Genomic DNA, 15,213 nt, shown 5'->3' with positions numbered 1-15,213 from the left:
ACATGAACATCACTATCATGTGTTGTGAGGAATGAACCTCTGAATCTGAAGTTTTCACTTCTGCTGCTTCGTAGATTTCAGATAATTCAATACTGCATTTTTGATTTTACAGCCAGCTAGTCAATGTCGGACCTTCGGCTTCATTACAGATGTTTCAAGGCAGCTGGAACATCTGGTGGTTGATGAGTTTGTGTTTATTGGCGTTTTCAGGCTGCGGGAACTTTTTCATAGTTTGAAGAAATGTTTGTGTCCTTTGCAGAAGACAGAGTTGCTGGTCGACTTTCTGTCTCATTCAGTTAGTTCAGTAACTTTGCTGATGTTTTAACACTTTAGTTCATAATTTGAAGTGACACCAAAGTGCCTCGATAACAAACATACAAACTGATCGAAGCAGCTGTAGACAAGCAGCTCATATGTTCTGTAAAGTGAAAGTGCTGTTTTTGTGAAGGGAGTCTAGTGGCTTTAAGAGTGGGATATACACTGCTCCAAAAAATAAAGGGACCACTTAAACACCTCAATGTAACTCCAATCAATCCCACTTCTGTGAAATCAAGCTGTCCAGTTTGGATCAACACTGATTGAGGATCAGTTTCACCTGCTGTTGTACAAATGGAACAAACAGGTGGAAATGAGGCAATTATCAAGACAACCCTATAAAGGAACGGTTCTGCAGGTGGTGACCACAGACCATTTCTCTGTCCTCGTCCTTTCTAGATGGTTTTTGGTCCCTTTTGCATTTTGCCAGTGTCCTCACCACTAGGTTACTGGGTTCTTCTGATGCAGGACAATGCTCGGCCTCATGTGGCTGGAGTGTGTCAGCAGTTCCTGCACGATGAAGGCATCGATGCTCCGGACCGGCCCGCCTGTCCCCCAGACTTGAATCCAATCCAGCACATCCGGGACATCGCGTCTCGTTCCATCCGCCGACGCCACGTCCACCGCAGACTGTCCGGGAGTGGACCGATGCTTTGATCCGGGTCTGGGAGGAGATCCCTCAGGAGAACATCCGTGGTCTCATCAGGAGCATGCCCAGGCGTTGTAGGGAGTGATACAGGCACGTGGAGGACACACACTACTGAGCCTCATTTGGACTTGTCTTCAGGAATCTCCACAGAAGTTGGATCAGCCTGTGATCTGATTTTTACACTTTTATTTTGAGTATGATTCTGAATCCAGACCTCCATGGATAATGATTTTGATTTCCATTGATCATTCTGTTGTTATTTTGTTCTCAACACATTCCAGTATGTAATGAGATCTAGGATGTGTTGTTTAAGTGTTCCCTTTATTTTTTGGAGCAGTGTATAATGGTGCAGTCTGACAGGAAGATAAAGCAGTGAAAATATTGTAAATATAGTTTACATTTAAATGTATATACATTTTATCAGATGGGTCTTTTTTAGATAGCCATAATAAGTTTTGTTGCTAGCCTTGTCAACGGCTGAACATTCCTACGTTCGGACGTGCTGATCTCCATCTAAAGTAAAAGGTCCCACAAAATGTAAACAAAAACAGATTGTGATGATTTGCAAATCATGTAAACCCATTTGAAATTGAAGATTTTGATGAACTATGTTTACAGACGATGGTTTTCACAAGTGTTCCTGAGCCCATGCAGTGATTTCCACTCCAGAATAGTGTGTTTTTAATGCAGTGCTGCCTGAGGGCCCGAAGATCACCACCATCCAATATTGGTTTCCAGCCTTGTCCCTTGTGTTCAGAGATTTCTCCAGATTCTCTGAATCTTTAATGATATAACAATTTTACGTAGAATAATATTAATTAAAAATCGTTGTAATATAGTGTTTTGCACGTAATTTTGTGCTATGTATGGGTCTTTACAATCATTGTAAATGTGAGAATTTGATTTTTATTTGTGGTATATTGTGGTTGGTTTGGTTAGAACCACAAAAAAAGAAATTTACAAACTGTAACTTTACTTTCTAACATTTTAAAGACACAATAATTAACCAAAAGACCCATAATTAGACTATTAGTTGATTAATTGATGTGTCAGCTGGTGGAAAGTTAATGAGCTCTCATTTTCTACATTTCCTTCAAGTCCAATTTGTAATAAGTGGGTCAGAAAAAAACATTTGCATATCCCACTTTGGGCTCTCGGAAACGTTATTGTTATTTTCCGATATTTCATAAATCATGTCGCGAGTTGCTGCGTGTTGAGATCGATAACTGTGCTACGTAATGTCTTCTAACGGGTTCATCAGCGTTTTTGAAGATAAGGCACCGGGAGGTAATAATGACTCCATCCCTCCTCTGAGTGCTCTAATGAGAACTCTAATGACGTTCCACTGATTGACGGCTTAATTAAGAGCCATCTGACTCACCATGAACGCGACTGTATCCGCTCCAGAACCCAGCGCTGCTACCAGGGGACACTCGTTTGGTTTCATCCACGTCAGCAGATTTATTTTCACCAAACTTAAAATATGAGGCGGTGAGAGGCCGCTCATTATCAGGAGTTATTAAGATACAGAACTGAAGTATACAGGGAGTGTGTACAGTAGAAACCTGCGTGAGGAGGACACACACACACCGGGAACGATGAGATGAAGGCAGAAAATTACATCATTAAAATCTGATTTGTGATAACATTTATAATAAATCTTATAAAGATTAAAACAGGCTTTAAACACAGTTTGACACACCTTCTATCACAGAGCGGGAACATGCTAACGTGTCGTATCCTGTTGACTTACCTAAAGACCATAATAATAATAATAATAATAATAATAACAATAATTAACTTTATTTGTAAATGCAGTTTAAAGTGTTTTACAGCAAGAAAATGATCTGCTGTGTTTCATATAAAAACAGATATAAAGGAACATTTAAAAAATATAGAAAATAAATCCAATTCATAAGAACAGATCAAATGTGTGAAATTAACACAAATAGTGTTCAAATATAAAATAAAGCGAGATGCATTTTAAAGTAGTTCAATTGCAGGCGAGAGAGCTTCAGGAGTTAAAGGCTGAAGTGAAGATATGTTTTGAGCTTTCTTTTAAAAGTGTGAATGTTCAGATAAACTGAATCACAGCCTGGAACTTAATGAATGAATAAAAGTCTGAAGGAGGAAGAAAGAGATGAAGTAATAGGTCCAAAATGAAAAAAAAGGATGTAGGTCTGGAAGCGGATCCCTCCTTTCTTCTTCCTATCAGGGTTAGTAATCAGGGACGTCCTGGCCCACTTACACACACCAGGCAATTAGTGACCTTTTACCGGCTCCCTCTGGGTCACAGTCATATGATCGGACTTGATATTCAATATGTACCAACATTTTTCAAAGTCAAACTTTACTATTGAAAAGTATGGCGTGTGAGTCCAAAGCTGGATATCCCTCTACTATTGTCAGTAGACTGTTGAAAACACCTCAGTGAGCCTCACTGTTGACTCATGTTGAAGATGTAGTTTATTTAATCCCACAAACACCTTCCTGCTGCAGAAAATACATCAGAGAATCAGAAGGTGTATTAATCCGCTGCAGAAAATAGTCCCACACTGAGACACAGCAATACTTTTCTGCAGCTTCAAAGTATGTACAGTTACATGTTGTGCTGGGACATAGTTCTTTGTCATAAAGACGTGCCTTGACCTTTGACTCTCTTATGGTGTGTTCAGACCAAGCATCAACCATCAGTGAGGTCATCAACCATCAGTGATGTCATCGTTGGTTTGTGAACGTTATGAATCCTCCAGTTCAGATTCTGTCCGTCACCATCTTGATAGTTCGGAGCGGTTTGGAGCAGGAAGTGACCATATTTGGACGAGCTGGGGGAGGAGCCAGCGGTGGATCTGACCGATCTGATTGGAAACCTGACGATACTACGCCCCGCCCACCGATAGCTGTAACCTGACTGCACCACAGGCCTGTCAATCAAACAGACACGCCCCCAAAAACAGGTCTTCTTGAATCTTCTTTTCTAATGAATGAGGGATTATTTTCAGATGGACCTCCAGAAAACTAAGAAGAAGGAGTGACTTTAGCTAACAACACCGAGATAACTGATGGACACATTTTATTCACTTTGGATTTGATGAGAGAAGTTGAATGGGAGTCTATGGAGCCGGAGGCTTTTTGGAGCCGACCTCTAGTGGCACTCGCTGGTATTGCAGCTGAAGACACTTCTGGATCAGAACCATTTGACAGACCTGAAGCTACGAACTCTTTTATATACATATGGCCGGAGCAGCAACACCACCAATTGTCTCGTTGGCTCAGTCGATGTGACGTATCTTCTGCTGCAGAGGATTGTGGGTAAGAACATCCAGTACAGCATGCTGGCCTGCAGACTGCAGATGTAGTAGAACATCCTGGTACTTTTGGCCTCCTCCATTTAACATGCTATCTGCTGGGACATACTAAATCTGTTCACGGCCTACTAAACAGTGTGGAAGTGTTGTTACTGATGAACACGCGTTAAAAACTACTGCAGCTGTTGGAGGAAACCTGAACTACATGCCGTGTTTAGCATGAAGCTGAGAGTCACAGACAGTTTAACAGGATGTTTTGGTCCTTTTTCCCAGCAGGTGTTCACACTCAGAAATAAAATCTGTCCCTTAAAGAAGCCACAGATCTGTAGAGTGGAACATGTAGAGGACGTTCAGCGAGGACTTTCTCTGAGACCTATTTCAGTTCTCCTCTCCGGAGGCGCTCAGCTGGATGCTCGTCCTCATTTTTACAACCAATTCATCAACGAATGTTCAAAAAGTCTTTAATGTATCAGTGAATGACCTCGCTGTGAGCCCCCCCTCCCCCCTTGCCCTTTAAAGCTCCTCGTTCCAGAGCTCTCTGCTTCCTCCCGCTCTTCCTCGTTCACCCCCTCCCCCCTCCACTCCCATCCAACCTCCGCCCACACACGACGTCTGTGTGGCGTCCCCTCGCTCCCACTTCACATGTCATAGAATACAACACACACACACACACACACACACACACACACACACACACACACACACACACACACACACACACACACACACACACACACACACACACAGTGACAGCTGTCAGTCAGCCCCCAGGCGTCATGGCAACAGCTTCCCAGCGAGTTTCGGTGAGAAACGAGACGTCAGGGCCGGCCGGAGCTGTCGAAACATTGGTGTCACACGGCTGTAACATACATGACTGTTAACACACAGACTTCCTGCTGATGACTGACAGATGTGTGGAGGACTGACGGCTGGCAGGAATCTGAGTCAGTGCAAATGCTGCTGTCCAACCAGAACCACACAGAAGATAAGGCTCCTCACAGGTCCAGATGGGCCAACATGGAGGTCAGAGGTATGACTGTGACTCATAAATATTTTACTGATGAAGGACGACCCAGGTTTTCACCTTGTTAACATGTCTAAGTGGTGTTTTTTGAAATGATAGAAGTAAGCGTGACGCTGCATGGATGGGCGGTTGTGTTTTGGAGCTGCAGTGACTCTGGTAGATGCTGTATAAACCCTCCATGTTTCTACAGCACCTACCAAAGAAAACATTTCTTTATCATTGAGTGGCAGAGGGCTGTGTGGAGATAGACGCAGGGACGACTTCCACATTCATAGATCCTCTTCTGTTGAACTTCCTGGATATAAGAACTGGACATTGCCTCGGTGATGTCACCTGCAGGTTTCCTGACTGTTTCCACTAGTCGCCATCTTGGCAGCGCCGGACTCAGCCGGTGGCGTGTGGGTGGAGCTGAGGCGGCCGGTTGCTTAAACTGTGATTCCACCCATAAACCCATACCCACCCTTTTTTTTTTGCACCAGGCAGTAAACATGTTTATTTCCTCTGTAAACATGTTTATTTCTGCTGTAAACGTTTTTATTTCTTCTGTACATTTTTTTTATTTCTGCTGTAAACATGTTTTTTTCTTATTTATTTTTAGGTTTAATCAATGCCAGGAGGGGAACTTTAATATTTGATGTGATCAAGGACCATAATACATAAAGCAGCATTTTATTACTCGAGTCCAGAACTTCATCTCAACCAGAAATCCCATGTCGGAGTAGATTCGAGGATGATGTTGCAAAGCAAATGAAATGACACCACGGGAGATTTCCTCTGTGAGTTTTCTGCAATTATGAAATTCCCCTGATTTGATTTGATTCAGTCAGGAAGCAAATAAACACGTAACACACATATACAGCTCTGAAAACAACAAAACACATTTAACCAAGACAACAAATTCAAATGAGCGCACGGTATTAAGATGAAAACAATAAATGAAGATGAACAGATAAAGAACTGTAAGTGGTATGTAGGATAAACTGTATAATGTATACAAATGAAACTTCAATGAAAGCATTAATATGAAGTTATTCCACAGCTGTCACTCAAACTGTCTCCTCACCGAGTGTGAACGTAATCACAGATAAATATAGTGTAATGGATGCAGTGACTGAACCCTCGTTCATACCTGCATTTACATACCTGATTTTTCCACCGGGTCTCTACATGATGTCTGTTTTTTCCTCACAACATGAACTGTGTGCTTGCGTTTCCATGGTTACCATATACAGTGAAGGATATATATATATATAAATATATATATATATATACAGTGAAGGAAATAATTATTTGATCTGAGTTTGTAAGTTTGCCCACTGACAAGGAAATGAACGGTCTCTAATTGTAATGGAGGTTTATTTTAACAAAGAGACAGAATATTTTAAAAAAATCCAGAAAATAAAATCATATAAAGTTATAAATTGATTTGCATTTGATTGTGAAATAAGTATTTGATCTCCAACCAGCAAGAATTCTGTCTCCTACAGACGGTTAGATTTGTCCTCTCGCTTTAAGAAAATGTATAAACCTGTATAAAAGACACCTGTCTCAACTGGTTACCTGTATAAAAGACACCAGTCTCCACTCATTACCTGTATAAAAGACACCCGTCTCAACTGGTTACCTGTATAAAAGACACCCGTCTCAACTGGTTACCTGTATAAAAGACACCTGTCTCCACTCGTTACCTGTATAAAAGACACCCGTCTCGACTGGTTACCTGTATAAAAGACACCCGTCTCCACTCGTCACCTGTATAAAAGACACCCGTCTCAACTGGTTACCTGTATAAAAGACGCCCGTCTCCACTCGTCACCTGTATAAAAGACGCCCGTCTCAACTGGTTACCTGTATAAAAGACACCCGTCTCCACTCCACACCTGTATAAAAGACACCCGTCTCGACTGGTTACCTGTACAAAAGACACCCGTCTCCACTCCACACCTGTATAAAAGACACCGTCTCCACTCCTCACCTGTATAAAAGACACCCGTCTCCACTCCACACCTGTATAAAAGACACCCGTCTCCACTCCTCACCTGTATAAAAGACACCCGTCTCCACTCCACACCTGTATAAAAGACACCCGTCTCGACTGGTTACCTGTATAAAAGACACCCGTCTCCACTCCTCACCTGTATAAAAGATACCCGTCTCCACTCCTCACCTGTATAAAAGACACCCGTCTCCACTCCACACCTGTATAAAAGACACCGTCTCCACTCCTCACCTGTATAAAAGACACCCGTCTCCACTCCTCACCTGTATAAAAGACACCCGTCTCGACTGGTTACCTGTACAAAAGACACCCGTCTCCACTCCACACCTGTATAAAAGACACCCGTCTCCACTCCACACCTGTATAAAAGACACCCGTCTCCACTCCTCACCTGTATAAAAGACACCCGTCTCGACTGGTTACCTGTATAAAAGACACCCGTCTCGACTGGTTACCTGTATAAAAGACACCCGTCTCCACTCGTCACCTGTATAAAAGACACCCGTCTCAACTGGTTACCTGTATAAAAGACGCCTGTCTCCACTCGTCACCTGTATAAAAGACGCCCGTCTCAACTGGTTACCTGTATAAAAGACACCCGTCTCCACTCCACACCTGTATAAAAGACACCCGTCTCGACTGGTTACCTGTATAAAAGACACCCGTCTCCACTCCACACCTGTATAAAAGACACCCGTCTCCACTCCTCACCTGTATAAAAGACACCCGTCTCCCGGGAAAAACAGCTAAAAGAAGAGCGACTGTTGGACCATCAGATCAGCCCGATCCAAGACGACACTAATGTTGCTTCATGTTGCTAGGCAACTGTTCGCTAACACATTTCCCCAAAACAACTTCACACTTTAAGATGAAAATATATCAGACTTGTGAGTCCAGATTGTCCTTTAGTTACCAAAAATGAATAAAAAAATAATGAATGTAAAGCAATGATTGCATCTTCAACATAATAAAGTGATGAAGCTGGACTCACCTGCACTGATCAGACGTCCAGACGGCAGGTTCACACCTCAACCTCCTTTCCTCTTCCTTCACCACACGTTACATACATGATGTAAGTCTGTACATATTCACTGTACAGTATGTTGTGTTCTATTCCCCCTCCTCCTCACCTCTCAGGTGATCTTCCAAAAATAGCACAAATTATGCACAGCTGATATTAATCAACACTGTCTAATTAGCACCTCAAAGCCACCTGGGTAATTGCCCAAAAAAAAGAAGACGAGGTAAGATGGAAAACTCTGCTGACGGTTTCTGCAGCTAATGAACCAACGTGGTTCAGGAGGTCCATCTTATTTCTAGACTACATTTTTACAAGTTCTGATGTGCTGCTGGATATTTCACTGTATTTTCGGAACATTTCTTACTTGCTGCCATGACGCCTCTCTGAGCTCTCAGCTCTCCCACTTTCAGTTTTATGTTGTCAGACGTATTCTCATACTTGGTGGTCTGAACTTTCACATTTGGTCTTGAACACACCACATAGATCAGGATGTCTGGCGTTGTGTTCCAGAGGACAGACGTCCCTCAGTACACGAACACAGTGCTCTTACATGTCGGGACTCTTACTGTGTAGTGCAGGACTTTCAAGGCACACACTGACAGGAAATGACCTCATCATGTGAACACATCACCCTCCGAAATATCTGCAGCTTTAATTATTTTACCCAGAAATCAACATGTTTTTGTGTCCTCTGTTTAACACTCAATAAACACACTGATTCTTCTGTCCAGCAGCACCAGTGGAAAATAAACACTTTGTGTTCAGGAACAGCTGCAGCTTCCTCACACGCTTTTAATTTGAAAATCCTTTATGTTGGTGGCCCCGCCCCTTCCTCTACAGAGCCAAGATGGCAACTGTTTAGGGTGGAAAGTGTCCAGAGTTTCACACTTCTTTTTTGGAGCGTTCTGAGTGCTTCATCCTGAAAAACTAGTACAACATCTGGAACACAAGTACAACATCTGGAACACAAAAACAACGTCTGTACGTTTAGTTTGTGAGGAAACAGAGATTCAGGAATATTGGAGGTAAAAGTCAGGTGACATCACAGACTGTTTCTAAAAGAGTTCGTAGCTTCAGGTCTGTAAAATGGTTCCGATCCAGAAGTGTCTTCAGCTGCAATACCAGCGAGTGCCACTAGAGGTCGGCTCCAAAAAGCCTCCGGCTCCATAGACTCCCATTCAACTTCTCTCATCAAATCCAAAGTGAATAAAATGTGTCCATCAGTTATCTCGGTGTTGTTAGCTAAAGTCACTCCTTCTTCTTAGTTTTCTGGAGGTCCATCTGAAAATAATCCCTCATTCATTAGAAAAGAAGATTCAAGAAGACCTGTTTTTGGGGGCGTGTCTGTTTGATTGACAGGCCTGTGGTGCAGTCAGGTTACAGCTATCGGTGGGCGGGACGTAGTATCGTCAGGTTTCCAATCAGATCGGTCAGATCTACCGCTGGCTCCTCCCCCAGCTCGTCCAAATATGGTCACTTCCTGCTCCAAATCACTCCGAACTAACAAAGATGGTGACGGACAGAATCTGAACTGGAGGATTCATAACGTTCACAAACCAACAATGACATCACTGATGGATGATGACATCACTGATGGTTGATGACATCGTTGATCATTGATGACATCACTGATGATTTATGACATCACTGATGGTGGATGGTTGGTTACAGTCTTGTTTTCATTTGCTCCTTCAAAATAAAAGTCTGAGTGAGATGGATTACATCGACCATAGTTTCTCTCTGCTGTATGTAGAGTTTGGAAGCTGAAGTTGATCAGTTAGCTGTTGTATGTGGTCATGGCGAATGTTTCTGCAGCCCGGCAGTGTTTCCTGTTCTGATTGGTTCTGCTGTTCCAGACAGGAGACTCAAACATTCAGTAAACAGAAAAAAACTCCTGTAGTACTGTATGTTAGTAATATGTGTGAGTACTACGGTCGTCACAGTACTGCATGTTAGTAATGTGTGTGAGTACTACGGTCGTCACAGTACTGTATGTTAGTAATGTGTGTGAGTACTACGGTCGTCACAGTAATGTATGTTAGTAATGTGTGTGAGTACTACGGCCGTCACAGTACCGTATGTTAGTAATGTGTGTGAGTACTACAGCCGTCACAGTACCGTATGTTAGTAATGTGTGTGAGTACTACGGCTGTCACAGTACCGTATGTTAGTACTATGGTCGTCACAGTACTGTATGTTAGTAACGTGTGTGAGTACTACGGCCGTCACAGTACCGTATGTTAGTAATGTGTGTGAGTACTACGGTGGTCACAGTACCGTATGTTAGTAACGTGTGTGAGTACTACGGCTGTCACAGTACCGTATGTTAGTACTATGGTCGTCACAGTACCGTATCTTAGTAACGTGTGTGAGTACTACGGCTGTCACAGTACCGTATGTTAGTAATGTGTGTGAGTACTACGGTCGTCACAGTACTGTATGTTAGTAATGTGTGTGAGTACTGTGGTCGTCACAGTACTGTATGTTAGTAACGTGTGTGAGTACTACGGCTGTCACAGTACTGTATGTTAGTAATGTGTGTGAGTACTACGGCTGTCACAGTACTGTATGTTAGTAATGTGTGTGAGTACTACGGCTGTCGCAGTACTGTATGTTAGTACTACGGTCGTCACAGTACTGTATGTTAGTAATGTGTGTGAGTACTACGGTCATCACAGTACTGTATGTTAGTAACGTGTGTGAGTACTGTGGTCGTCACAGTACTGTATGTTAGTAATGTGTGTGAGTACTACGGTCGTCACAGTAATGTATGTTAGTAACGTGTGTGAGTACTGTGGTCGTCACAGTACTGTATGTTAGTAACGTGTGTGAGTACTACGGCTGTCACAGTACCGTATGTTAGTAACGTGTGTGAGTACTACGGCTGTCACAGTACTGTATGTTAGTAATGTGTGTGAGTACTGTGGTCGTCACAGTACTGTATGTTTGTAATGTGTGTGAGTACTACGGTCGTCACAGTACCGTATGTTAGTAACGTGTGTGAGTACTGTGGCCGTCACAGTACTGTATGTTAGTAATGTGTGTAAGTACTATGGCCGTCACAGTACCGTATGTTAGTAATGTGTGTGAGTACTACGGCTGTCACAGTACTGTATGTTAGTACTACGGTCGTCACAGTACCGTATGTTAGTAATGTATGTTAGTACTACGGTCGTCACAGTACCGTATGTTAGTAACATGTGTGAGTACTACGGCTGTCACAGTACTGTATGTTAGTAACGTGTGTGAGTACTACAGTCAGTCGTCCGCCAGGCTTCCAGCTGGTTGCTTCCTGTGAATAGTGTTCAGCCTCAGCAGCTAGTGAATGAGGTCGTCTCTCTGAAGGCCGGTGAAGGTTTGAGGAGGAGCAGTCTGCAGGACAACATGACCCACTTACTGGAACAACCTCCTTCCTCTCTCCTCCTTCTCTTCTTCATCCGGCTTCTCCTTCGCTGTGTTTTTTTTATCTGCTTCTGTCCCTCTTACGCTGGAAAAGAAGCCAGAGTGAGATCTGCAGAAAGTCTTTTCTATCTATTTAGTTTGAAACACATTAATTGACACATTTACATGAATTCACGTCCAAACAAAGATCTTTCCGAACGTGACATCATTTATTGAGAGAATGACGTTGTCACAGCGACATTATGGATGGAGAGTAAGATATTTAAATAAAGTTTCAGGCCCTGGACGCTGTCCTGTTCTCCAGCTGTTGTTGTTCTAGAGGTTCACCACTAAGTGGCGCTACGTGACCACTTCAGGTCCTCTCAGGTCCTAGAGGCAGGAGGGAGGAGGCAGGAAGGAGGAGGGAGGAGGGAGGGGGGAGGAATTAGGAGTCAGGAGGAAGGAGGCAGGAGGGAGGAGGCAAGGGAGAGGAGGCAGCGTTGCTCCTCATCACTCTCTGCAGTCTATATTTATATCTATCTATAGTGTGTGATAGATATAGTGTATGATAGATATAGTTTATAATAGATATAGTTTATAATATATATAGTGTATGATAGATTTAGTTTATAATATATATAGTTTACAATAGATATAGTGTATGATAGATATAGTTTATAATATATATAGTTTATAACAGATATAGTTTATAATAGATATAGTGTATGATAGATATAGTTTATAATATATATAGTGTATGATAGATTTAGTTGATAATATATATAGTTTATAATATATATATAGTGTATGATATATAGCGTTTATAATAGATATAGTTTATAATAGATATATAGCGTATGATAAATATAGTGTATCATAGATATAGTGTATGATAGATATAGTTTATAATAGATATAGTGTATAATAGATATATATAGTGTATTATAGATATAGTGTATGATAAATATAGTGTATAATAGATATAGAGTATCATAGATATAGTTTTTGACAGATATAGTGTATGATGGATGTAGTTTTTGATAGATATAGCGTATGATAGATATAGTTTATGATAGAAATAGTGCATGATAGATATCGTTTATGACAGATATAGTGTATGATAAATATAGTGTATGATAGAAATAGTGTATGGTAGATATAGATATCGTTTATAATAGATATAGTGTATGATGTATATAGTTTATAATAGATATAGTGTATGATAGATATAGATATAATGTATTATATATATAGCTTTATAGATAAAGTATACGATAGATATAGTGTATAATAGATACAGAGTATGATAGCTATAGTTTTTGATAGATATCGTGTATGATAGATATATTTTGATAGATATAGTGTATGATAGATATTGTGTTTGGTAGATATAGTTTTTGATAGATATAGTGTATGATATACAGTATATAGTTTATACTATATATAGTGTATGATTGATTTAGTTTATAATATATATAGTGTATAATAGACATAGTGTATGATAGATATAGTTTATGATAGATATAGTGTTTGATAGATTTAGTGTATGATATATATAGATATAGTGTTTGATCGATATAGTGTATGGTATATATAGATATAGATTTTGATCGATATAGTGGATGATAGATATAGTGTACAATATATATAGATATAGTGTATTATACATGTAGTTTTTGGTAGATATAGTTTTGGGTAGATGTAGTGTATGCTATATATAGTTTTGGGTAGATGTAGTGTATGATATATATAGTTTTTGATAGATATAATGTATGATAGATATCATGTATGATAGATATAGATATAGTTTATGATATATATATAGCTTTTGATATATATAGTGTATGATAGATATTGTGTTTGGTAGATATAGTTTTTGATAGATATAGTGTATGATAGATATAGTTTTTAATAAATATAGCTTATAATAGATATAGTGTATGATAGATATGATAGATATAGATATAGTGTATTATACATATAGTTTTCGATAGATATAGTTTTGGGTAGATGTAGTGTATGGTAGATATAGTTTTTGATAGATATAGTGTATGATAGATATAGATATAGTTATTACAGATATAGTTTTTGATATATATCATTTTGGGTAGATATAGTGTATTATAGATATAGTTTTTGATAGATATAGTGTATGGTAGATATAGTGTTTGATAGATATAGTGTATGATAGATATATATAGTTTATGTAGATATAGTGTATGATATATATAGATATACTTTATGATAGATATAGTTTTGATATATATATAGTGTATTATAGATATAGTTTTTGATAGATATAGTGTATGTTAGATATAGTGTATGATAGATATAGTTTTTGATATATATATATATAGTGTATGGTAGATATAGTTTTTGATAGATATAGTGTATGATAGATATAGTTTTTGATATATATATATATATAGTGTATGATAGATATAGTGTTTGATAGATATAGTGTATGATAGAAATAGTGTATGATAGATATAGATATCGTTTATGATAGATATAGTTTATGATAGATATAGTGTGTGATAGATATAGTTTATGATATAAATAGTGTATGATAGATATAGATATAGTTTATGATAGATATAGTTTATGATAGATATAGTGTATGATAGATATAGTGTATGATAGAAATAGTGTATGATAGATATATATAGTTTATGATAGATATAGTTTATGATAGATATAGTGTAGGATAGAAATAGTGTATGATAGATTTTTATCCCACCTTATTAAGTTTTTCAGTCATTTATATTCATTTGAAGTACGAAACATACTTAATTATAAATAGATATTATTCCTTCCTGTCACAGTTTAATTTGGTCATTTTATTCTGAAAAGTTACGAGGGAAGAGGGCAGGCTGGGAAATGCTAATGTTTCTGCCAAAGACCTTCCTCCCAGTCATACGTCATGTTTTTTGTGCCTGTCGTAGTTGTGTTTCTCTGCAGTAGTGAAGCAGCAGCTGGTGTGACAGGAAACGCGGTGACCTGATGAGATCTACTTCCTGTCTCTGACCATCCATGTGGTTTCTCTCTCAGTCCCAGCAGTCACGGCGAGCCGGTGGGCACCCGCAGGAAGCTGTACAGCGCCGTCCCGGGGAGACACTTCGTGGTGGTGCGTCCTTACACCGCCCAAGCCGAGGGTGAGATCAACCTCTACAAGAGTGACAGGGTCAAAGGTGAGTGGCGGGGAGCGACCTGTGGGCGGGGTCATAGACCACTGCACTCTTTAAGTTAAATATTATCTTTAATTCTCAATATCAACACACATGGTTTTAATATCACTTTCCCTGCAAGTTGTTTTACCTGATGGCTTTTTCTTTAATCTTTGTTTTTTTTGTTTTATTGTAAATCGTAATCATCTTTTTTTATGTTTAGCACTTTTTGTGACATTTTATGCAAAAATGTGCTCAATAAATAAAGTTAATTATAATTAATTAAATAATATATTCTGTTACAAGTCAAACAAATGTAATTTATGGAGTTTTATTTCATCTTTTGCAA

At 39.7% G+C, this 15,213-nt stretch overlaps 1 protein-coding gene across 1 annotated transcript in view; it reads left to right on the top strand.

Moving 5' to 3' along the window:
- shank2a (SH3 and multiple ankyrin repeat domains 2a) overlaps window positions 1-15,213 on the top strand; it is a 147,604-nt gene that overhangs the window by 81,634 nt on the left and 50,757 nt on the right. The window contains exon 12 of the mRNA XM_069719783.1: window positions 14,749-14,888. Within this exon, the coding sequence (XP_069575884.1) occupies window positions 14,749-14,888 (140 nt within the window). The remainder of the gene's footprint in view (window positions 1-14,748; window positions 14,889-15,213) is intronic.

Source organism: Brachyistius frenatus, unplaced genomic scaffold (genome assembly GCF_029030835.1).
Source record: "Brachyistius frenatus isolate BFR_SWC_R1_liver_20210118 unplaced genomic scaffold, ASM2903083v1 Contig_224, whole genome shotgun sequence".
Lineage (NCBI taxonomy): Eukaryota > Metazoa > Chordata > Actinopteri > Embiotocidae > Brachyistius > Brachyistius frenatus.
This window is presented reverse-complemented; position numbering and strand designations above follow the sequence as displayed.